This window comes from Calypte anna, chromosome 2 (genome assembly GCF_003957555.1).
Source record: "Calypte anna isolate BGI_N300 chromosome 2, bCalAnn1_v1.p, whole genome shotgun sequence".
NCBI lineage: Eukaryota > Metazoa > Chordata > Aves > Apodiformes > Trochilidae > Calypte > Calypte anna.
In genome coordinates, this window is record NC_044245.1 from 79746561 (window position 1) to 79770354 (window position 23794).

Below are 23794 nucleotides of genomic sequence, written 5' to 3' on the forward strand. Positions count from 1 at the left end.
GCTAGGAGGTTCTGGTATGCTGGGATTTAGTAGCTATTGCTTATATCAAAAATATATTTTAGCACTTTGGAAACACATCTTAATCTTTCACTGCAATAACTTCTAACACAGAATGAAAGAATATATAAATTCCTGCACATTTTGTGTTGCTTAGAGCTAGCACAGTGCTTCTGGCTTAGGGAAAGCAGCAAATTTTCAGTGAGTCAGAAAGGAAAGTCAAGGAAAGCATTCACAGAAGTTCTAACCTAAAAATCATCCCTAAAAATAAGTTAAAAGCACAGCAACCTAGAGAACAAACCAACATTTTGTCAATTTTTCAATTTTTAAAGACTTCATTCTTCATCAGAAAAAAATCCAAGCAATATGGTGCTTCCAACCCAGCCAATTCTGTGATTCTATGATTCTATATATGCCATAGTTTTGTAGTTTTGTTTCTTTATCCCTTTTATCCCTTTTCCCCTCTCCTGTTTTTTTCACCCTTTTGTTTCTCCCTTTCATGCTTAGGTGTCTCATGGTAAAAAAGCTTGCCTATGCCAAAGATTTAAAAATCATTATTCAGAAAACAGGATGCTGCAATAAGAGCAAGTAGCCTTTAGAGGACTGTTGCCAGTCCAGAATGAAATAAGAAAATTGTGTTTTATGTGTAAACACCAGTATGGTGTTTACAAAACAGTTTCTGATTGCTGTTTCTTGGGAGTTCAGAAAAATTAATATTTGCACTGTCTGAAAAGAAACTTTAAGGCCATACTTTAAAAATTACTTGGTGGAGAAACTGATGTTTTCTCTGGTCTTTGGCTGCACTGAACAGATTGTGTTCCCTCTGTATCCTAAGTAGAAAAGTTGTATGTCCAGTGGTTGATCTTGATTATTGGGATTTATAATTTGCCACTGAGGAAGGTGGGTATTGGCTAAGTTATGAAGAGAGGATGAAACCTCAAGAAGGATTTATTGGTGACTACATTGCATATCTCTAAAGAGTGGGTCGTTCACTGCACTGAATCTGAATTTTTATGTCCTATAAAGCCAGGTTTATCTGTGGTTTAAAGGTGACTGGATGATGTTACAACAGGTTTTGAACTTCAGCTTCCAGGAAAATCTAGAAAACGGCTTCCTCCTTCTTCAAGTCTCAAAATTACAAATAGCAAGGCAGAGAATTGTGATAAAAATAATTCTGCTGAAACATATACAGCAATGAAAAAGTGGAGGTATTGCACAAATAAATTTCAAAAGATATATTTTTTTAAAAGGTAGTTGTATTTTTCATACATTTGCCTTTAGAAATGTTATAGCAGGTAGTAAATTCCCACAAATGCAACATTTTTGTCATGAGGTCCAAATAAAAACTATACATTATCTAGAAACTAGTCCCAACCTCATGGAGAGGCTAGAAAATATGCACAAAACTCAAGTTTAGAAACAGAAGTTTGTATTTCTTATGTTTGTCTTACTAGAGGGAATTAAATGGATACAAAGTAGTGCACTATTTGGTACCTCTATGGTTTTTGTAACAGTTCTTTTTTTTTGTTTTTGTACTCAGTACACCAGACTTTTTGCTAGGGAGCAACTGAAGGTCCTAATAAGAAAAACAGTTGTTTGTGTGTTTTTGCTAAAAAGTCTCAGGTGAAATGTTGGCATTTTCCTGGCACACCACAACTTCTGATCAAAATGTGCAGCTCTCAGAGTGAACATTTAATGTGCAGCTTAATGTGCAAGTTGTCATAAAATATGTAGTATGTGTGAAGTTACCAACCTTAAAATTACAAGCAAAAATATATGCTCATATGCATTTCATTCATGGTGAAGAGGGCAACAAAGCTGAAATTGATGACTTTTTTTTTTTTACAGTTTGGTGCACTCTCTGAGTATTATCTCAAGCGTATTAAGGTATTGGAAGTAGTCTGTAGATAATTTCTGTAGAAAGGGCTTTTCCTCTCAGTTTTAGTCTAGAAACTACAATATAAATGTAATAATAATAATGATCAAAGTAGTTGTAATCTGAGACACAAGTGTGAAAGTGGCAGGTAATGTCTCTGTATGTATTGATGTTTTCTAGTTTAAAAGCAGGGAAACAGGGAAATCAGAGTGCAGATGGACAACAGGGCATATACACCATGGCATGCAGCTGGCAACTTTTACAACTATTTCTCTTGAGTTTTAACAGAAAACACTGTGATTCATTTTTTTATGCTTTTCCTTGACAAAGGTATATTATGCTTTTGCAAAGTTGTAAAGCACCTCTGCAACTGGTTTTAAACTTCTTCCCTGTAACTTTTTATCTTTCTGGCCTTATGCATTATCAATTGGAGGCTTGAAGCAAGATCAGTCATCAGTTACTCTGCTGTCTAAAACTGGTGCATGTTGGAATACACCAGTCCTAACATCAGCATGGTAAACTTGAACATTTATATTAACAAATCAAGCAATAAAACACTAAAATTAATAACCTTATTTTTTACTTTTGCCATGACCACTACCTCTGATAAAGGAAAGTGCTATCTGAATGCCTTGTTTATGTTACTAATCTCTCCTGAAAACATTTTGCTGTGAAATTTAAGAAAAAATTTAAAAGACTGAAGGGTTTTCTCTTCAAGAGTCTGATGTTCATGCTGGGATTTATGCTAATGACACTAAGAATCATCACTATATATTCCTGATTGAATAATTATTTTATATGCCATATAGTATAACTTCAATGACAAATAATGATAGTGTAAACCATTGCTATTTTAGTATTAATTTAAACACAGAAATATCAGTTTGCCAGTGCCTTTTCTATTGTGTAATCTGTATGGGGTGAAGTGGCTTTTACTGAAGAGAATGATCATGTCTACAGTCCAGGCTACACAGTTATTAATGAGACTACAGGGCTCTACAGAATCACACTGAGCATTTAAAGTGTCCAGTACTGCTGATTTCCCTTGGCTTTGTAGGTGTGTTGGGATAAATCATTCTGCCACCTCCAGTTAGAGAGTGCTGAGGAGGTTTCATAATATAGAGATGGCTCTAACTAAAGCTTGTTAAATTACTCATTGACAGCAATTTCTATGTGAGAATAGTAGCCCACTATTTGATTCACAAATTACCCACCGCTTATTTTTAATAATTTTTAAATAATTTTTTAATTATAATCAACCCATAAATAGGTTATAATTTTGATTAGATTGTTGCTGAGATTTGCTCATATAATTTGTTTGCATTTTAGATAGCATGTTCATGAATCGCCTGCTGCTAGTAAATGGCATTTTAATTCTGTTCTCTTGTGGGACAAATTTAAGTAGAAGAATCCCTTTCTTTTCTGTTCAGAAGTCATAATTATGTCTTTAAAATTGCTCATCTCTATCAGATAAAGACTATAAATAAAATGTGCCAAGAACATACATTGTGTGCACTTCTGAATTGATGCAAGTTGAAAATGCTGCAAGCAGCAGCTACTGACAGCTGGCTCTGCTTGCAAGGGAGTGAGACTCTTGGCCAGGGAGGGAAAGATTGTGAAGAGCTGAAGACAGTGTCTCCAACTTCCATTAAAAAAAAAGATCAGCTCCTCTTTATCACTGTGACACTGAGCTTTCAAATCCTGTTTCACTACTTTATAAACTTAGAATGGCAAATAGCTTTTCCCTCTTTCCTTTTTTTTTTTTTTTTTTTTTTCCCCTGTATTGCCTCTTCTGCATGGCAGGAAAAATTGGTAACCCCTACATTTGACAGCGAAAGGGATATCTTACAGAGTTGTCTTATCTTCAGGGCTATGTTATTAGTATGTAAGCCTGTATTCAAATCTCTTGTTTTGCCCTTTGTAGCATGTGGTGCCACTCAGCAGACTTAGTCCTAATTTTGAAAACTAATTTTGAAAATTAATTTTGGGATGAAGTTTGACCTTTGAAACAACTATGTAACTCTTGCAAAAGTACCCAAGTTCAAGACACTTCTGAGAGAACTGGGGAGGAAGCCTGCTCTTTGAAGCCACTTGGCTGTATCAGAATTTTTCAGAAAGGATTAGGTAAATTGGCACATTACTGAACATTGTGAAAATCTTCAGAATATTCTGCAGAGCCTTTTACTTTTCAAAAACCTTTCATTTAAGATGAACAGAAAGAAGAGTGACTCAAGGAACTCCTGCCAACCAAAGAAATAGTTAAATCATGGGGTGAAAAAAAAAAGTCCAAGCCCTATCTGAAGCTCATCTTTGACCATAAAAAAAAAAAAAAAAAAAAAAAAAAATGGATCACAAGCATGATGGTATTGTATGGATGATATTCAGTGTGAGCTGTTAGTAAAGTAATCATTAAAAGGGATATTCTTCTGAACTCTGATTTTTATTAATGTTCATCAACTTCTTTATTCTTCAGCCTTTTTCCTAGTAACTCTCAATAAATCCAGATATTTACAACTAAACAAATACAAGCAGTTCTACTAGTAATCAGTGGGCATTTCTCCCCCTGTATTTGTGGAAATTTACCCTTGTGTTTACCCAGCTCTTGTCATAGTACACAGCAAATCTTCATAAGCTGATGAGAGAAATTTCTCAATAAAGGTAGACCTTACTTCCTTTGTTCTATGACTTTTAAGTCATCAAATGTGAAGCTGTATTATTCCAGATCCTGTGCCCTGGTGTGAAGAGTTCTATAACCTGCAGGCAGATTCCATAGAACATAGAATATAAAAAAGATTCCATTTGCATTTTACTGTCTCAAGTCATTAGGTAAGAGTCACAATAGTTTGAGCAGACACTCACATGTCTGCAGATTCACTCTTTTAGGTTTTTATGTTTGTTTTTTTCCTTTTTTATCCCATGAATCTTGAAAATTTGTTTCTATAGCTGCAACCCATTCTGGAGGAATAAGCATGACCACAACTATCACAGAGGTCATTTGCCAGGGAGATAAGAGCTGATTTTTAAATAACAAGCTGCGTGAGATTTCCTGGTTATTGTCAAATGCCCTGACTCCTAGACTATTATATAAAGAATATAATGTAACATTAGTATATTATGCACTATGAATATTACTTCTTTAATTTCTTAAAGTACTGAGATGAACATCTTCTGGTGAGAGGGTTTTAGGTTCATGTCTCTAAACCCAACTTTGCTTCTGTCTCTTTTCCATTTACTTCCTAATTTACTTTAGATTAGAAAGAAATCAATGTAATTCTTTCCTTCTGTATTTCTGAATAAGAGCTGTGCTTTATGCTGCAATTGTTCATTAAGTTTATACTGGATTTGTACTGGGCATATCCTGAATGTGGCTCATCTAGAGACTGAGGAATAGGAGAATGTACTATATGCAAGCTGCAGATGAATTTTAGTAGAGGATAGTCCCTTAAATGTTGTAGTCAGCCAGGTTTGTGATGCTTCTGGGTCTGTACAGTAGCCAGTTGTCTTTCTGACACTTTCAATGAAAATAGCCACATGACTCAGTTAAGAAATCAGGCAAGGTTTATTGTGGGTTATTATCTGAGGAGCAGTTTTCTCCACTACTGCATGTAAGTGCTTCTTTGATCTGGGTACTGGAAAATTTATTCAGCAGGAAAACACTATCATATTCATAGCATGCATTAGGTAGTACAAGGTATTTATCATTGTGGTGGCACAAAAGAAGGCAATAAAAATTGTAGTAGCAGTAAGCACTCTTTGTCTGGTCAGATCCAATCCATGTTAATACATCTCAACTTTGTGAGACTGGCAGGGATCCAGAGCCTATATCCAATTGTAATTCTGTCTTTTGAATATGTTGTGGCATTCTCCATTGCTGCTCTGAGTTAGATAGCAAGCCTTAAATTACAAGAACCATTTCATCTTGCTATTAATATCTGTGTTTATTATCTGTTCCGCTATTTTAGTTAGAGGTTACACATTTCTATAGAGAAGCTCACCTCTGCTGGCTGAGAAATTCACTCCTAACTGCTGATAACATTTTAGAAGGTCCTACCAAAATTGGAATGTTTTCTCTTCCTGAGATAATTTTCTGGGAAATTAATAAAGTTTGTTTTGTTGTGCTTTACGCAGTAGCAACCTTAGAGTTTTATTTCTTTCCATTTCAGAATCCAGGGTATCAACATTATGCATCTCTTGACAGGTGTAATGTTTACTATTTGTAACCCTGAGACTTGTTCTGTCTTCTTTGCCTCAGGGCTTCAAGTGTGCATGTGTAATGTTTACTACAATAAAAGCTGGATGTTGCCAACAAAAGTGGCTGTAATTACAATATATTGCCCAGTGGGCATTCTCTAGAATAGGTGTTATTCACATGTAGCTCTTGATATTGGATCTGTTTAGTTATCATCTAACTGTCCTCAGGGAGGACAGTCCTCAGGGAGGAATTTATGCCTGAAATTGCAAACTAGATAGCTCATTTTAAATACAACCTTACATGCAGCCCTAAGGAATCCTGACATAACTGTTTCTTATGATAATAAGTTGATTTAAGAGGATATGGAATGCATAAAAATATTTGAGACTTCTAAAGTTGTCATTCTTGGTAGTCTTGTAGCACATGCTCACAGCTTAGTATGCATATTGGCAGAATCAATTTGATTCAAATGAAGTCACTATGATCAAAAGCAATAAAAATGTGTAAGTTATTTGGCTATAGGTTTGAAGCACAAAAAAAAAAGTCTTGATAATCTGTTTCATTTTTAATCTGGCATTATTGAAATGCATTTCTTTTCTTAGCTGGAAGATTTCTAAAAAGATTCTTTTTACATGCCAAGTTACTTCAGTCTGATGCAAGTCAAAAAATGTTATACTGGCCTTATTTGAGAATTCTGGCTTCATTTGTTATGATCCTTGTAAATATTTTTTATTACTGAGCAACTTTATAGACAGGACTTAGGTAATTTAAATACAAATTTAAAATGAGATTATTCCTCGCTAAGATCAGGGACTTTGTGCTTTATAGTCTCATGAATCATGCCTTGGTCTGTATTGCCTAACTGAGAATTTCTGATACCTCATGGAAGAAAAAGAGAAAAACGGTGTGAGGTATTTGAGCCAAACTTGAAAATCACCTATTTGCCAAGTCCTGAGAAACAGATGTCTGTTCCCCAGCTCATTAATGCCTCATCTAAGGATTTTATGCTGTAATTTTAACCATATCCTCTCTGCTTGAACAGCATTTCTTAAACCAATGTTAGTATTGTGTGTTTGAATTCTCACATTTTAAAATAACTTTCTGAAAGGGATATAAATGGTAATGGTTGGGGTCATGGTCAAGTATTTATACCTTGAGCAAATCTGATACACCTCCGTGGGACTGTCCTCTGCAATGAACACAGAAACACTTGGGAGAGCAGTCAGTCTGGTTACACTCATCTGGGTGCTAGCTACATCTGTGGTAGGCAGAGCAGAGGTTTAATTCCTCTTGGACTCCAGAGTTCCAAGCCATCTCCTTCACTCCCATGTTGAATGCCTGATCCAGGAGAGAAGGGGCTGCTGCAAACGTGAAGCTCTCCCAGATCCACTCACTGACAGAGTTTTAACCTGCATGCAGAGCACAAAGTTCATCTGGCCTACAGATGCAGGAGTGCAGCAGCTCCCAAGACAAGCAGGTAGAGAATTCCACTACAGAGGTGCCTTGTTCCCTGCTGCAAGGACTATTCAAATATTTTTCCAATGACTTTTTAATTAGGCAGTAAATTCCCTGAAATACCCTAATGACATGGAAGGCATCTATTTCTTGCAGGTTATAAAATCACATCAAAGAAATCACATGCATGATTTTTCTTGGATGTTTTTGGATTTTTCTCTTCAGTTCAGCTGCTCCTATACATTGATAGAGAATAAGGCACCTGCTTGTCACTGCTTTTGAATTTGTCAACAAATCAAGTCAGTGTGCAAGAAAAAAGCATAAAACAAGAAGTTTTAAATCTTCCTTAGGCAAAGGTACTCACTGAAGTATCTATGCTAAGGTATAGTTATATATAATAGTTATATTAATTTTCAAGTTGTTTTTTTTTTTCACTTTAGGTGGTATTACCAGTTTCATACATGTAGCTGTAAGAAAAAAGGTGGCAACTGAACCCAGATCTCACAAAGATTCCAATTGATTTGTACAAACTATTTCTTTATTAAAACTTTTATCAAGAAAATAATAATTAATGAGATTGAAAATAAAAGATCATTAAAGGATACAACTTCATAAAGCCTTAAAATAACTAATGCTTTATGTCAAATAAATAAAAGTAATGTAGCACCAATTCAAATGTTAAAAAGTGACGTTTTATTGACTATGGCCTGTTATGGATAAACTGTTACGGATAGATTATTCCTCAAATCAAACAAAGTTTTATGTAGTTGAATCTTATCCCATTCAGTCACATCTTTGGCAAGATGAAAATCTCATAAGATTGAAAATTGTTGTAAATAAAGGTGTGCCAGTGAGCATGATTAATGAAAAATACATGCATTTTGTGACTATTTAAATTAGTTTCTTTTTTCAGGCAGGAAGAAACATCTGGTTTAGATCTAGGGAGGGTAAAAATTTGCAGCTAGTGTGTATGAGGTTAAGTCTTACAAATTGAGAAAAAGGAGAGATATAGTTTGATTTTCTTAGGGAAGAAAACAGTCCCTATTGATGTGGAGGCTGAGACGCATAATTCAGCATGTGTGTTGTTATTTGGTATGGTTTTTTGCTTTAACTTCTAAGAAAAGGCCAAGCTGGAAAAGGAAGTTTCAGGTTTAGAAGTTAGTAGCTTTAAGTAGACAGTCTTTCAAAAAAAGGCATGCTGATTTGGTTTAGCTGCTAGTTTTCTGGTTGCTTTGCATTTTAGGTGCAAATAAATCTCAATTTCCCTTTAGAACTTGAATTCTCCAGTTGAAAGATTTTTTGAGTGAGTGTGACTGGAGCTGGATTTAAATTTCAATTCAAGGCATGAAAAAGCCACTGAGGAATTGTACACAAATTGCACTATTTTCTAAAATATAATACCTTTTTGATTCATAGGAAACCCTGCTAGTGGAAACCTTAATTGTACCCATTTATAATCTGTGGTATTTTAAGCAACAGTAGATATTTTTTGTAATATAGCACATATTTAACTCTTTGTGTGGTGGTTACTGGAGGAAACCTTTGCTGATTCAGCTGCAAATTGGTGTTTGTCCTTAATGCTTCTGAGACACTATAACATGCAGGAATTAGGTCTACAGGGGATAGAAGTGCTCTAAGAAATGCAGTATGTTTAAAAAGCTCCTTCTGGAAAACAATGAAGAGTGGATTATTGTCCTGATCTCTGTTGACAGATACATTAAAAAACTGTTGTATTTGAAAATACTTTGCGGGGGCTGGGGAAGGGTTTATTCTTCAGTAATTTTTGGGCTGTGTTTGTCATTAATTTTTATGTTCTTTCTGTCCTACTAGACACACAATTTTGAAGAAAGCTGCTTATTTTCAAATAACTAGTATCTAGATCAGCACTTTTTGTTCAAAAGAGTCTTTGAATCAATAGTTCTAATTTCCTTTATAAAGGATAGCCCATAAATATCCCCTTCCTACTGTAAATGCATAGTAAATTTTTACTTATAGCCATAAGAAATTCCTTGAGTTGCAGAGGTACAAATTAATTCATCTTGCAATAGCCACTAGGGCATTGAGATTGCTAATTGGTTCAAAAGGTATGCAAATAGATTGCCATTGAGATTTTACCTTTCAGATGCTTAATAGTTGGTTAAATCCTCTCTCCCACATAAATGCCCAGGGACCTGTAACAGACTATCATACGCCATTCGTTGGCAAGTATTTTCAACAATGTATCTCATTTAAGCTTAAATTCAAATAAATTTCCAGTACTGTAAGTGTCACAGTTTAGTGCTGGGCCAGCAATTAATTGAAAGACAGATCCTCTCTATTAACCCCCCTCCCTGATAAAGAAAGTAGAGAGAATAAAGGAGAGATTCTTATGGGTTGGAAACTAAACTACACAACTTTAATGAAACAGTAATGATTAAAAGGGAAAAGTATCAAATATATACAAGTATACAGAAAAACAATCATATGTTCCTCTCCCCTTTTTCCCCAATAACTCTCACATCACCACTGAGGCTGCAGGGCAGCCCTGGGAAAGTCCAGGCTGGACTCCTGGAGTCGGCAGCAGTCGGGAGCTGGAGGCAGGAACACACAGATATGGGCTGGCACGGATCAGGACCACGGACAAATGAATGGGCAGAATCCTTCCAGGATGACAAAATGAACAAGAACAGGCAAAAAAGGGCCGAAGGGAAGAGAAAAGGGTGAAGACAAAGAGAAAAGGATGAAGATAAAGAAAAAAGAGTTTAACCCTGATGGTCCCTCAAATTTATACTGAGTAGAAAGCGAATGGGATGGAATACTCTGTTTGGTCAATTTTGGTCACTTGTCTTGTTTGTTCCTCCCTAAAGGAGGGTTGCAAGTGTGACCTCCTTACTCCCTTTCTTTTTCCGGAGCCTAAGTTGTTCCTCAGAAGCAAGCAGTGTCCTTGGTTCTGCAGACCAGTCTCTAGCAGTAACTATAAACATTGAGTGTTATCAGTCCTAGAAGCAGACACTGACTTAGAAACTTGCTGTTAATTTCAGCAAGTACAGCTACTTAAAAAGACTTAGCTGAAAGCAAAATTACAAGACAGAAAATGAGCTCTATCCTGGCCCAAACCAGGACATTAAGGAAGCACATATTTACTTGAAATGTAGTAGTAAAGAGGTAATAAGGAGTCAGAGCAAAAGATAAAGAAGGTAAATCTAAAAATACTGTGTTTGCTTTTTATAGGGTATCTTTCAAAACTGCTCTTAGTACATCCAAGAACTGAAAACTGAAATGGAACCAAATTTCAGAAAAACTAGGGGTCTTTCCCAGAGAATATTTTAATATTTTTTTTCTAAAATTTTCTTCCACCAATCCTAAAACTCTTTTCAGAGAAAAAGACAAACCTTTCCCATTTTGTAAGTGTGATCATTAGCCAACTATTTTGTGCTTTGAAACTGTTGTTACATCCAAAATTATGAGGTTTATACCAAGAAAGGAGTAAAATATAAACAGTTACATGAAGTGATTATATTAAGAATTGAGAGGTCAGTCAGAAGACATCAACACGTGAAGATAATGTGTTTCACTCTGAATCTTTTTTACAGACAAAGGAGAATGCATTTTATATAGTGAGCTAAGCATTTATGGTTCATCTAATTAATTTTGACTGTCTAATAAATTATATATTATCCATATTATCCATATTATCTAATTAGCAAAGTTTCATTAAAAATATGGCTAAAATCTTAGAAATAAACTTCTTACAATGTCTTCCTGTTATCTGGAATTATGCTTCCTCTTCCAGTACTTCTTCAAGTCTTAAGATTAACAATCCTGTCTTTCTCAGGAGCAGGGAGAAGACTTTAACAGTAATTAGAATTTTGGGTTTTCCACGTCCTCTTGCCAGTTCTGAAGTCTTCCTGAGGCCACATTTTTGCATTTACTTACTGTTGCTTAATTAATATTCCTCACCACTACCCAGACAAAGTTTGGGAGCTGCAAGGGTTATGCCACAGTCACAACACAGAGGTGCCAGCTCCTACCCTGGGTGCTCCCAGAGCAAAGTCAATGTAGGGAAGCCACAGGGCAGCCAATTGCTGCCACAGCAAAAAAAAAAACAACAAAACCAAAACTCTCTCCAATACAGGGTGCCAAAACCCTGTGCTGCCAGCTGCCCACCAAGCCTCTGCTCTTGTGCTGTTGATGGGAAAAAAACAAATCCACTGTGCTGCAGAACATTTGTTGAGATTTTCTATTTGAGATTTTGTGTTGATATTTATGTATATTTTCTACGTATCAACTACATTCACATCCTGAACATTTGTCTGATAATTGTTACCAACTCATGAGAGATGTTACAGTTTTTCAAAACCTTACCTGAGTAAGAGCTGGCACATAGAAGATTTCATAATACAGTTTTGGTCATTTGTGTTCAGAACAAATGTTCTTTGATATTTTTTAATTATTTAAAAACTTTGCGTGACTGAATCAGAAATCTCTTAAGTCGTCAGACACTGGTGTGTGATGCTTAATTGTCTTTGCTTAGAAATAACAATAAGAATAGGAATGAAAAGTAAATGTTAAAATTATGGCTTATCAGAGGTCAAAATCCAGGTAAGTCAGAAGAAGCAATGCAGCCTCTTTTTTTTTTTCAATTGTTATGTTCTTCTAGACTCAGCTAAGACCTGCAGTTATTCTTACGCATGTGCATTATTAAATAGATGTTTTACATATCTAAACCCTGCAGTTTTTAACACATAGAATTTTAAAATAGACTGGGATAATGATGGAATTTATTGGGGTTTGAACTACTTTAAACATAGTAAAGTGCAGTACAATCTGATAAATTGAGAACAGTAACCCTTACTGTGAACATGCATATATAATAGCCACACTTTGGAAGTTTGTTCTCTAGTGACTACTACTGTGAAGTCTACTCTGTACTAATAATTTTAGGTTTTCTGTATCGCATCACACAGAAAACCTTAGTGGCTGTTTCAGGTTCTTTTCACTGTATATGAGCACTTAAGGAAACTCCAGTCAGAGTATTCCCATAAACATCTGGCGTGGGACAAAAATTTGTGCAGTTAATGACGCCAAGCAGGTAGAGTTGCTAGTACAATTTTTAGTAATTAATTTTCCTTTCACCTTTGCAGACTATGGCACTATTAAGAAAGTTCTTGCCCCAGTGAACCAGACTTCAAGCAGCTGCCTGCTTGAGGAGATTGAACTCCTGCCGAAAAGTCAACGAGAGCCCATCAGGAGCCTTCAGATACTGCACAGTCAGAGTGTCCTTTTTGTGGGCCTTCAGGAGCATGTCATCAAGGTCCCCCTGAAGAGATGTCTCTTTTACAAAACATACAGGTATGAATAATCAGCTGGTTTTATTTGATTGGAGAAAAAAATTATTGCAGGAGGGTGTGGGAAAATGAGAAGGAAAGATTATTGTGATGTAGGAATCCAAACTAGTTACATCTCTCATAAATGACTTTCTATGTAGACTGTTTATCAGCAGTGTCTCTGGCTCCTTGTATTAAATTGTTAAGATTAGATGAGACTCTCAGGGAATTATTTTGATATTTATGTGTTATACAGCTTCTGAATTGTGAAATTAAACATTAAGAAATGTTTTTTATGGAGAACAGGTATCTGATAACGTGCAGTATAGCTGCTGGATTAATATATTTGAAACTTGACATTTGGATTAGTATAAGGTGGTTTTTTTAAAACTGTATTATAGCTGAGTAAAGAATATCTGTGGGTTCAGAAAGAAAAGTGAATTGGATGAATTGAGAGTTAAGACTAGTTGAAAAAGTGGCTATTTTAGTGATAACTCAGGAAACCTTAGTAAGTGTAAACAGTCTACTAGGTGAAAGTATTATGCTGCTGAAGGCTGTTCAATCAAACAAGAAGAATACCTTAAAAATTATGACTTGAATTTAGATTGTTTTGTGGCAATTTGGGAATTAAAAGTTCAGCTTACAACTTTGTCTACTGGTTATCTGAAAGTAACTCTGGATTGTGAAATATATGCTACTATAGAATGTTAACTTCATCTAGTTAGTTATATCCTCCCTGTGTGGTTCTAACCTAAGTGTGGTTCTGGTAAGTCAGTACAATTGTTCTGTGTCCCATAGAGCCAGTGTGATGAGCTTTTTGAGAACTATGAAAGATGTGTTTGATTGTTTAGCTTGTTCAGTTTCATGTACCAATGTTTGGTACACATTCCTTTGAAAATCTGGACTATTAAAGGAGGAAGAAGGGCTGCCAGTTGCCTTTCTTGGCTGCTGCACTCAGCTTCATGGAAATGCTTGTGCAACAGAGAGATTTTACCTCCTTTGAAAGGCAGTGACCATTAAGGGTCGTTTAGATGTGGTAAGGGGGAAATGGTTTAGGAGAGAACTTTGTAGAGTTTGGGATGATGGTTGGACTTGATGATCCCAAGGGTCTTTTCCAACCTGAAAGATTCTATGATTTGCAGGTAGAGATGTTTCTGGCTGTCAGAGGGACCACACACACAGTCACAGCAGGGAGGTGACTGCAGGGAGTACACAGGTGTAAAACTGTGGCTTAGAGGTAGGGGAAGGACTTTTCTTAGGGAACAAGCCATGCAGGAGGCCAGTGAAAGGCTACTGGGTTGAAATCAAGGTGTAAAGAAAAGCTGTGTCCTGGAAAACTGGAGTATGCCAGAAAAGGGAAGTATTCTCCTATTATAGTTCTTTACCAGCCCATGTTGTTTATACTGTCTTATGTAGCATATATTAGGCATTTCCTAGCAAAGCAGAACTGATAGGAAACTCAAAGCCCCATTGGAAGCCCTGAAATGCTTGTTTTAAGGAGAAATTATATGTAGGCAAGTCTCTGTTTCTAGAATTTTGTTGGTTTAGAGGACAACATAGGACCAAGTTTGATCTTTCTTTGATTTAACATGTTGAAACAGGGTGTGTGGTAGTCCTGTAACCCTTCTTAGTTTGTGTCTTCCTTTGCAGTAAGTGACGGACATACACTGGGAGGGCTACATGCACGCATGTATATTTGAGGAAGGAAGAAGTCTAGTGACATATTCTTATACTTCTCTCTTTTTTTTAAGTATGACATAACTAAACCATTCTGGTTGTACAGGAAACTGAACATGTTTCCCGAAGCAGATGTGTTTGTTTCGGGAAGGGAGGTCAAGCTGATATCCTGTGTTTTCTTAGAGACTGTGTATCCATGAGGGCAATCAGAAACATAAAGACCTCAATGATACTGGTGTATCCACTTGAGACATTTCAAGGCTGGAACCTTGTCATACCATATTGTTCATGCCATATCAGAGATACAAAATCCAAAATCCAGAGATGACTTCCAGATGACCTGCATAGCTGGTGCCTATGTCAGGACCCCACAAGGTCCCTGGAACCTGTGCTTTTGTCAGGATATTTTCAAGGTCCATAAATGCTTTCCTAGCTCTTGCAGGGTGGGACTGCTGTATCAATTAATAGACACCATGCATGACTTCAGGCTAAGGCATTCCTCTCCTTCTGTGAGCAGGGGGGTCTAAGTGTATTTAAACAAAACAAAACAAAACAAAAGTGGTGGTGCTAACACTCTACTGAGTCGAACAGTAGTTAAGTGACTGAAATCCTGATCAAATTATAATTTATTCCGCTGCCCAGAGTTATGTGAAGTCTTCTTTTCTATTGAAATTACTTACTTAAATGGAGATAAAATTATACCTTCTGTTTTTTTTCAGTCATATCTTTGTAGTTGCATCACTTTTCCGGTAATACTTAAAATCCATTGCACCAAAAGGATAGCTGTGCATGCTTTTCTCTTGGCCAAAAACTTCACCAGAAATTCTAGCTCTGTTTTTTTAGAAAGAAGAGCATTTATCAACGTGATCGAGATAAAGTAAGGCATCTCCCTGCCATCTGTCATTAAGGACTCAGGTCATTTGGAAAATGCAGACATAATCTTTGTTTCACCCATCACTTAATTTTGCTTGACTAGTTTTTTTTTCATGGCTTATGCTAGATTTGAAGCATATTTGGTTCTCTTCATGTGGAGATACCTTACTTGGGGCTATACATTTCACTAGGTAATGAGACATCTGAAATTAGTCATTGTGTCGCTGGGTGCTTTAGTGCTCACATATTTGTTATATGATGCCAGCTATTACTTTTCTACTCTAGCAATGTGTCAATAGAGTAATGGGTAAACCTTACCTAAGGTAAAGGTTTGGAGTGCTGTATTTATTTTTTTTATTATTATTATTTTCATTTTATCTATTCACATTTATCATACTTAGGGCTGTATAATTCCACCAAGGCTATATTCTGAACCTCCATCAATAATAACTAGCTTTTTTTTTTTCCCAGGTCAAGGGCACGTCTATTCTTTTATTATTAAAAACTAGAAAACTTATTAAAAACTAGAGCACATTTGTATATGAATAACATCCTGAAAAAGGCTGAACATGTGCTCATCTGCTCTGTCTTTCCGTGTCGCTGGCAGAGTGCTCACCTTCTAATATTTTATAATCTTTTTATTTAGGCTTATTGCAAAGCTTTCAGACAATATAGCTTCAGTCCCACTGTTGAGCATCTTGCACAAGCTCATACCTCAATGTCAAGATAATTTTCTTGAGATTGTCTGTTTCTTCTTTGTCCTTGATTATTCCTTAGTTTATCTTCATGTGCGAGTCTCTAAAGCATGAGGTTATTGTTTTTGTTTCTAGATTATTATGTCTCCTTAGTTATCATCACTCTGATATGCTGTGCGTATTTATCTAATTCAATTCTGTTTTATCTATTTATCAAATTTTCTTGTAAAACAGTTCCTCCAGCTCTTCCCTTTGGTGGAGTCCTCTGTGATATGGTGTTGCCTCTGACAGACATATCCTCTGATTCAGGACAGTTCTGTTCCCCACCAGATCACACCTCACACCCACATACACATCAAAGGCTTTTGAAAATATTATTTTACATAGGGAGGCTAAATTTTTTATTATTATTATTATTTGTGTGCTCCAGGTGCAGTTCATTGCCCTTTAATACTTGACAGTAGACCATACCACAGACAGAGCCTGTTGTCAGACCTTTAGTTTGGATTTCTCATCACTTTCCATTATGCCATAATGTTTTTGTTGGTTTTGAGTTGTCCACTCTAGTTAATTATATTGTCAGTTTTCATAGCCAGGGGGTAGTCTCCTTCAAACTTCTGCCTTTAGCTGAATAGCTTTGAACATCCTTCCATAATCCTACTGTTTCTCAGAGTCAGCTGGGGAAAAATAGTTTGGGATGTGTGAGTTCTTGCAAACTGTTATAAAGAAAAGCCCTGGTGTCTTCATACTCCAGGAGAAATCAGTAGAGCAGTTACGTTAGTTCAGCTCTCCTTGGGAAAGTCCTTAAGATTTAATTAGAATTTTATCACCTGGGTATTGTAACACACATATGTTTATTGAACTTGTACAGAAGACCATCAGCAGTATTCACTGGAGCTATGATTTTCACTATGAATTCTCCAGCTGTCTATACTTCTTCTGAGTTGAGTACACCAAGCATAAAGCACAACTGAATTTATTGTACCTGCTAGTTGACTATAATGTGAGATAGATAGAATTATTATCTTGAGATGATAACTACTTAACTCTCAAATTTGTAATATTTGCTATTTATTTTGAAGGCTCTATGCATCTGCATTATGGAATAAAATCTGTAGCAGAGGGATAAAATCTCTGTCCCCCCAAACACAGATCCAGTTAGATTTCTTTTATTGACAGCTGTATCCTTCAAAAGCAGCCTTGAGTTACAGTGATTTTTCTAAGGCAAGTTTGTCAGTGTTATAATTTGTAGTGGAGTTTCCAGAGCATCTGAAAGTAGGGGCAATGAAATGATGAATCAGCCTAATGTTCTGCAAAATCTTATGGAGCAAGGGTCAATAATTAGCATTTCTGATGGGAGAGAGGATTCACATACTTAAAAGACCTGAAAAATAATCTTACTGTGTCATTATGTCTCAGTAAATAACTAGTGCCATCTGCTAAAATCTGTACACATAGTGATTTCTCTGTTGTAAAAAACCAACTTCTGGAAAATTTCGACTATCATAAATATTATTGGGTCACAAGATTGCTAAGTAATGTTATCATAATTACTCTGCAGTACCCATAACTTTTCTCCCCCTTTACTCACTTCTAATACATCTCAGGATGCCATTGGCCTTCTTGGCCACAAGTGCCCATTGCTGTCTCATGGTCATCCTTCTGTCCACTGGGAGCCCAGGTCCCTTTCCTCTGCACTGCTCTCTAATAGTTCAGTCCCTGGCCTATACTGGTACATGGGGTTGTTCTTTCCCTGAGAAAGAACTCTGCACTTGCCCTTGGTGTATTTCATTAAATTTCTTACTGTCCAGCTCTCCAGCCTGTCTGGGTCCCTCTTTGGCATCACAGCCTGCTGGGGTGTCAGCCACTCCTCCCAGATCTGTGCCATCAGCAAACTTGCTGACTGTGCATTCTGTGCCCTCATCCTGGTCATTGATGAATATGTTGAATAGTTCTGGTCCCAGTACTGACCCCTGGGGGACTTCACTAGATACAGGCCTCCAACTAGACTCTGTCCCATTGACCACAACTCTCTGACTTCTTTCATTTAATGGTCAAGAGAGGTTCTGCTCCCCCTCTACTCTGCTCTGGTGAGGCTGCATCTGGAATATTGTGTGCAGTTCTGGGCCCCTCAGTTCAAGGACAGAGCAATGCTTGAACGAGTCCAGCACAAAGCCACAAAGATGATTAAGGGTGTGGAACATCTCCCTTATGAGGAAAGGCTGAGGGAGCTGGGGCTCTTCAGCTTGGAGGTGACCTCATTAATGTTTATAAATATGTAAGAGGTGCATGTCAGGAGGATGGAGTCAGGCTCTTCTCAGTGATGTCCAATGATAGGACTAGGGGTAATGGGTGCAACCTGAAGCATAGAAGGTTCTGCATAAATGTAAGGAAAATCCTTTTGACTGTGAGGGTGACAGAGCACAGAACAGGCTGCCCGATAAGGTTGTGGACTCTTCCTCTCTGGGGACATTCAAAACCTGCCTGGACACATTCCTGTGTGACCTACTTCAGATCATCCTGCCGTGGCAATGATCTCCCAAGGTCCCTTCCAACCCCTAACATTCTGTGGTTCTGTGATCATTTTTATTTTGGCTCCTTTGTTAACCATCAGCAAAAATATCTGCAGGTAAACAAAAGATAATTGTTGCAACAGAGTACTGAAAAGGATACCGTGTTAACTAACAAAAAAAACCCCAAAAAACCCACTTATTGCAAATTTGGTTAAGCTTTGTTTAATTCGTGGAACTGTAGCAAGACAATTGGATTAGGTTTTTCAACCAGTGTTGTATTGCTTCATCTTGCCTTAGTTATACATGCTGCTTCCTCAGATGTACTCTCACTCCCAGTACAAACCTTTTTTCCTGCTAAGAGAACATTACACACATTACATAGTAGAATAAATATTTGTACATACGAAAATTATACAAGGTAACAACAAGTAATATCTAAACTAGTAATAGGTGCTAACATGTCCAGAAGATATTACCAGCATGTGGAACTGTTTTGAAATAATCGTTCCAGAATTTTTGGATATCCAGCTGGATTTTCTGATTTCAGACTATGCAAGCCTTATTCCACTTTAAATCAGAGAAACACTGCTGCATTAGAATGTTGGAACCACATGAGGACTGATCTGAATTAGTGAATCCAGAGTAATATTCCACAATCAGCATCCTCATAAAATTTTCAGATTAGGATAAATGGTAACCCTGGCTACAAGACTAGATTACAAGCACACATAAAAACTGGGAAGCCTGTTTTTAGGTATTAAATACCTAAAAACTCTACAGTTGATGGTAACTGGAACTAGGTAGGCATGGCTATGTCAGGATTTAAAGGGTTAGGAGACTGATATGTAATCTATTCTTCAAAGTGCTATATATAGGTAAAGACAGGAAAATGTTTCACTTGACAGGCTTAGAAGATGCACCCATCTCTTATGTTTATATAGTCTCTGAATGAAATGCTGCAGCTCAAAAGGATGCCTGATTAGCACATACAATGTATATTGATATGGGAATATATTCCCCTGAAAGAAGATTTTAAAATCTCTTTGAAATCAATGGTAACAGGATATCTCTTTTAATCTTATTTTGTTCTTCAGAGCATGCATACCAAATTCTTTTTGCTTAAAACTGTATGGGGTTTTATATATATTTTTTCTCTGATGTTCATTTCTGCTTTATTTTCTGTATGAATAAAACATCTCAAATGCAACTGAAGTAGAGCACTTTTGCTAGCCCGCTCAGTGACTATTATAAAATAGCTGAACAAAATTATTTTTAATTATTTCTGTCTTACTTAAAGTTAAGTGGCTTAAGAGTTCTGTTACCATTCAGTCAAAATCCATTGGTTAAGAGTTGCATGACAGTTAGAAGGCATGCTGAAATATCACAGACAAATTATTGCCACACTCAACTACCTATCATTTATGTTTGGCAAAAATTGTGAAATTACAACATCAAGGAAAATCAGAATCAATCAATAGAAACCCAAAGCTGCTAAATGTTTTTTGTAGAGACTGCTGGCTCGATAGGATAGGTTGCACCAAAAGTCTTAGAATGAACCAATTAATTTTTATTCTTGCATTTCATTTGTGCACAATATTTTCTGTTTTAGCAGAGCTGGGATGAAACTTGTGAAGTCTCAGAAATGTGGACTGATGCCTACTGGGAATAGCAGACAAAACATTCATTTGCATTTGAGAGGTCAGATAGACTTCCAGAGACAAAGTGGCAAATACATTTTCCAGCTCATGAGGTCACTGCAAACTGAAAGACTTAACACCGATTTCAAAATTTATATAATAAGGGATCAAGATGTGTAGTGATATCTAATTTTTTTTTATTTTTTATGCATTTTATACGTTTTTAAATGCATTTTATACATTTTTATACAATTTCTTTTACACTGATGCTGTTCCTCTTACTGCTGTCTTTTGGAGAGAGATTCATTAAAAGAGTTAAAACAATATGAAATTTTCATTGAGGGAGAAAAGTAAGGAAACATGGTTATGAGTAAATAAGAGTCACTTTAAATTTCACATTTCCTATAGAATTTTGGATATTTTCATATTTGCAAGCTTTATCCTGTCCTACTTTTCTATCTGTAAATGAATTTTTTTATCTGTTTGGTTTTTTCCTTATTTCTCTCATTTTTAGTCTAGGCATAGAAGCTCAGAATAATTAGCTACTGTTATTCACACATTAAATTATCCCTCAAAGGAAAAAATGGTTTTAAAAGGTGACATAATTAAGTAAATATGGATAAAAATTTGCTCTTGTATCATGTCTCTTCTTTTTATTTAAAAAAGAAATTATATCCACTCTTTAGAGATACTAGGGATCTAAAAGAAAGAAATTAGAAAACTTTGAGATTTGAGACAGGAAGGAGAACAGATAATGACTATTGTGATAATAACTGAGGACAGGGTAGCTGTTTAAGCCAGGTCCTGCTTCATTTCCTGAATATAAGATTTCAAAAAATTGAAGTTTTTACAAAATGAGATATATCCGATGTAATAATGAGTTTTTCATGTGAGGGATACTTCTCAGGCAAAATTTCCCGTTGCTTTGTTTGGAATAGTTCATGGGTTTCCAGGATTAATTTTTATATTGCGGTAAAAAGAAAAAAAAACGTTATTGAAGACTATTAATGCCTCTCATGAGGAAGTTCTTCACATTTAACCTCTTCTTGTCTGCTTGAGTCCAGCTGAGTTATTAACTTCTTTACATCTTACACTTCTTCTTTACTTCTTCTTTACTTCTTTTCTTCTTCTTTACTTCTTTACAGTTTTTACATGCTCAGTGAACCTCCTTAACTAGCTAATTTATGAGATCTACCTCATGTTTGTCTTGCTGCAGTTCTCTCCAAACCTAGTCCCTGACTGAAATGGAAATGTTCAGTGTCCACAGAGTAATGGAACATGCTTTGATCCAGCAATGCAAGGACTTTTCAGCATTTTTAAAACTGCATTTCTTCCATGAAGCTGAGATCTTTTCTGATATTGAGAAGAACAGTTGAGATATGCTATTAGTGCCCACTTAAACTTCTTAAAAAATCGGAATGGAAGGTGTGAGACATTTTAATTTGTCTGTGTGGAAGTAATGTGAAAACAAAAGCATAAGAGGAAATGGTGTCTAAAGGCATAGTAGGAGAAGGACTACTACCCAGCTTACTCCCAGGAAAGAGAGACTGTTCTATCTGAAAAGATACTGACTTGTAAAATATTTGATTTTTCTAATAAAAATTGTCTGGAAATTAATGAGTGAATTTAAAAATATTAGCACTTAACATAAAATACTAGTGAAGTTAGGGAAGGGAGTAGTTCTACTTTGAGAAAGAGCACAGCTGCCCATTGTGCATTATGTCAGCCTTTAGTTTGTTTTATATTGTTTTTTCATAAAACGTGCTTAATCAGAGATACTCTGAAGAACACTGAACATCTTGTCTTCAAGCACTGGAAGACCAAGACACTTAAAACTTTCCATAATTTGCACTGAATGTCCTCCTCACTCTAGATAGTTAAATGGAAACATATGTAGCCTGAGTGACAAAAATGCTAAATGCTCACAGCTGCAAGAGCCATCACTGGGAACTCTCTTCTGAACACTGGGTCCCCTAAACCAAAAGCTTTCTTTGGACTGGTGGCCTAATTAGGGGAACCTAGGGAGTTTTGGCTATTGTGTCTGTTACTCTGTGCCCACTTTTTAGGTGGGAATTATTCCATGTAGTTGCCAAGTGTACTGTAGAAACAAATTCTTTGAAATATATAGGATTAAGAATCCTCTGTGATGGTATTAGGGAATAGCATGCTAGGAAATTAGTCTGCATGATGACTGATGTTAGTGTGGAACTACGTGAGAAATGTCAGAGATAAACTAATATGAATAGAACACATGATTTGTGTTGGACAGAATCACAGAAGGACTGATATTGGCAGAGGCCTCTGGAAGTCATTGGGTCCAACCTCCTGCTCCAGCAGGGTCACCTACAGCCAGTTGCCAAGACCATGTCCAGATGGCCTTTATTATCTTCAAGGAAGGAGACTCCAGAATCTCTGGGAACTTGTGCCAGTGCTCAGTAACCATCGCAACAAAAGTGTTTCCTGATGTTCACAGGGAACCTCCTGTTTGTTGTACACATTGCCTCTGGGCCCGTCACTGGGCACCACTGGAAAGATTTTGGCTTCTGTGCACCCTCCCTTGAGGTATTTGCACATACTGATGAAATCCCCTTTTCTTCTAGAGGCTGAACAGTCCAAAGTCTCTCAACCTCTTCAGTTCAGGAAGGATATCAAGGTCCTGGAGCAGGTCCAAAGGAGGGCAACTAGGCTGGTGAAGGGACTCGAGCACAGATCCTATGAGGAGAGGCTGAGGGAGCTGGGGCTGTTCAGCCTGGAGGAGGCTCAGGGGGGACCTCCTCACTCTCTACAACTCCCTGAAAGGAGGGTGTAGCCAGGTTGGGGTTGGTCTCTTTTCCCAGGCAACTCTCAGCAAGACAAGAGGGCACGGTCTCAAGTTGTGCCGGGGGAGGTTTAGGTTGGATATTAGAAAGAATTTCTTTACCGAGAGAGTGATCAGGCATTGGAATGGGCTGCCCAGGGAAGTAGTGGATTCTCCGTCCCTGGAGATATTTAAAAAGAGACTGGATGTGGCACTCAGTGCCATGGTCTGGTAACTGCAGCGGTAGTGGATCAAGGGTTGGACTTGATGATCTCTGAGGTCCCTTCCAACCCAGCTGATTCTATGGTTCTATGATTCATAGGAGAGGTACTCCAGGTTCTTGATCTTCTTTGTGACTCTTCACTGCACAGATATGATGTGAACAGACAGGGAGAATGATTAATGCCCATGGATTAGCGTTGAAAAAGAACAACCAATCAGTCTAGCATTTTTTATAATCTAGACAAAATGTTTGAATTGATTATATTTCCACTCTATGGAAATATATTTCCACTAACATCCTCTGATATTTATGTGTAATTTATAGTTGTTTTTTCAAGTGTTAAAACGATTATATTATGCATCACTATGATGGGTTTTCCACCTCCTTTCTTAGATGTCTTTAGCAGTGAAGCTGAAGACCAGACTGGACTGGTAATGCTTGATCTACTAGTACCAAGAGAAAGCTTCCATTTAATAGAGAAAAGAACTTCTAGTTTTGCACAGTGAGTCCATCAGTCTTTAGGAAGCTGGACTACCATCCCTCTCTCTATCGC

At 36.8% G+C, this 23794-nt stretch overlaps 1 protein-coding gene across 2 annotated transcripts in view; it reads left to right on the forward strand.

The window, feature by feature from the left end:
* The window catches only part of SEMA5A (semaphorin 5A), a 309345-nt gene that overhangs the window by 206866 nt on the left and 78685 nt on the right, over positions 1 to 23794 (forward strand). For both annotated transcript variants that reach the window (XM_030445693.1, XM_030445694.1), the window contains exon 12: positions 12644 to 12851. In XM_030445693.1, the coding sequence (XP_030301553.1) occupies positions 12644 to 12851 (208 nt within the window). The remainder of the gene's footprint in view (positions 1 to 12643; positions 12852 to 23794) is intronic.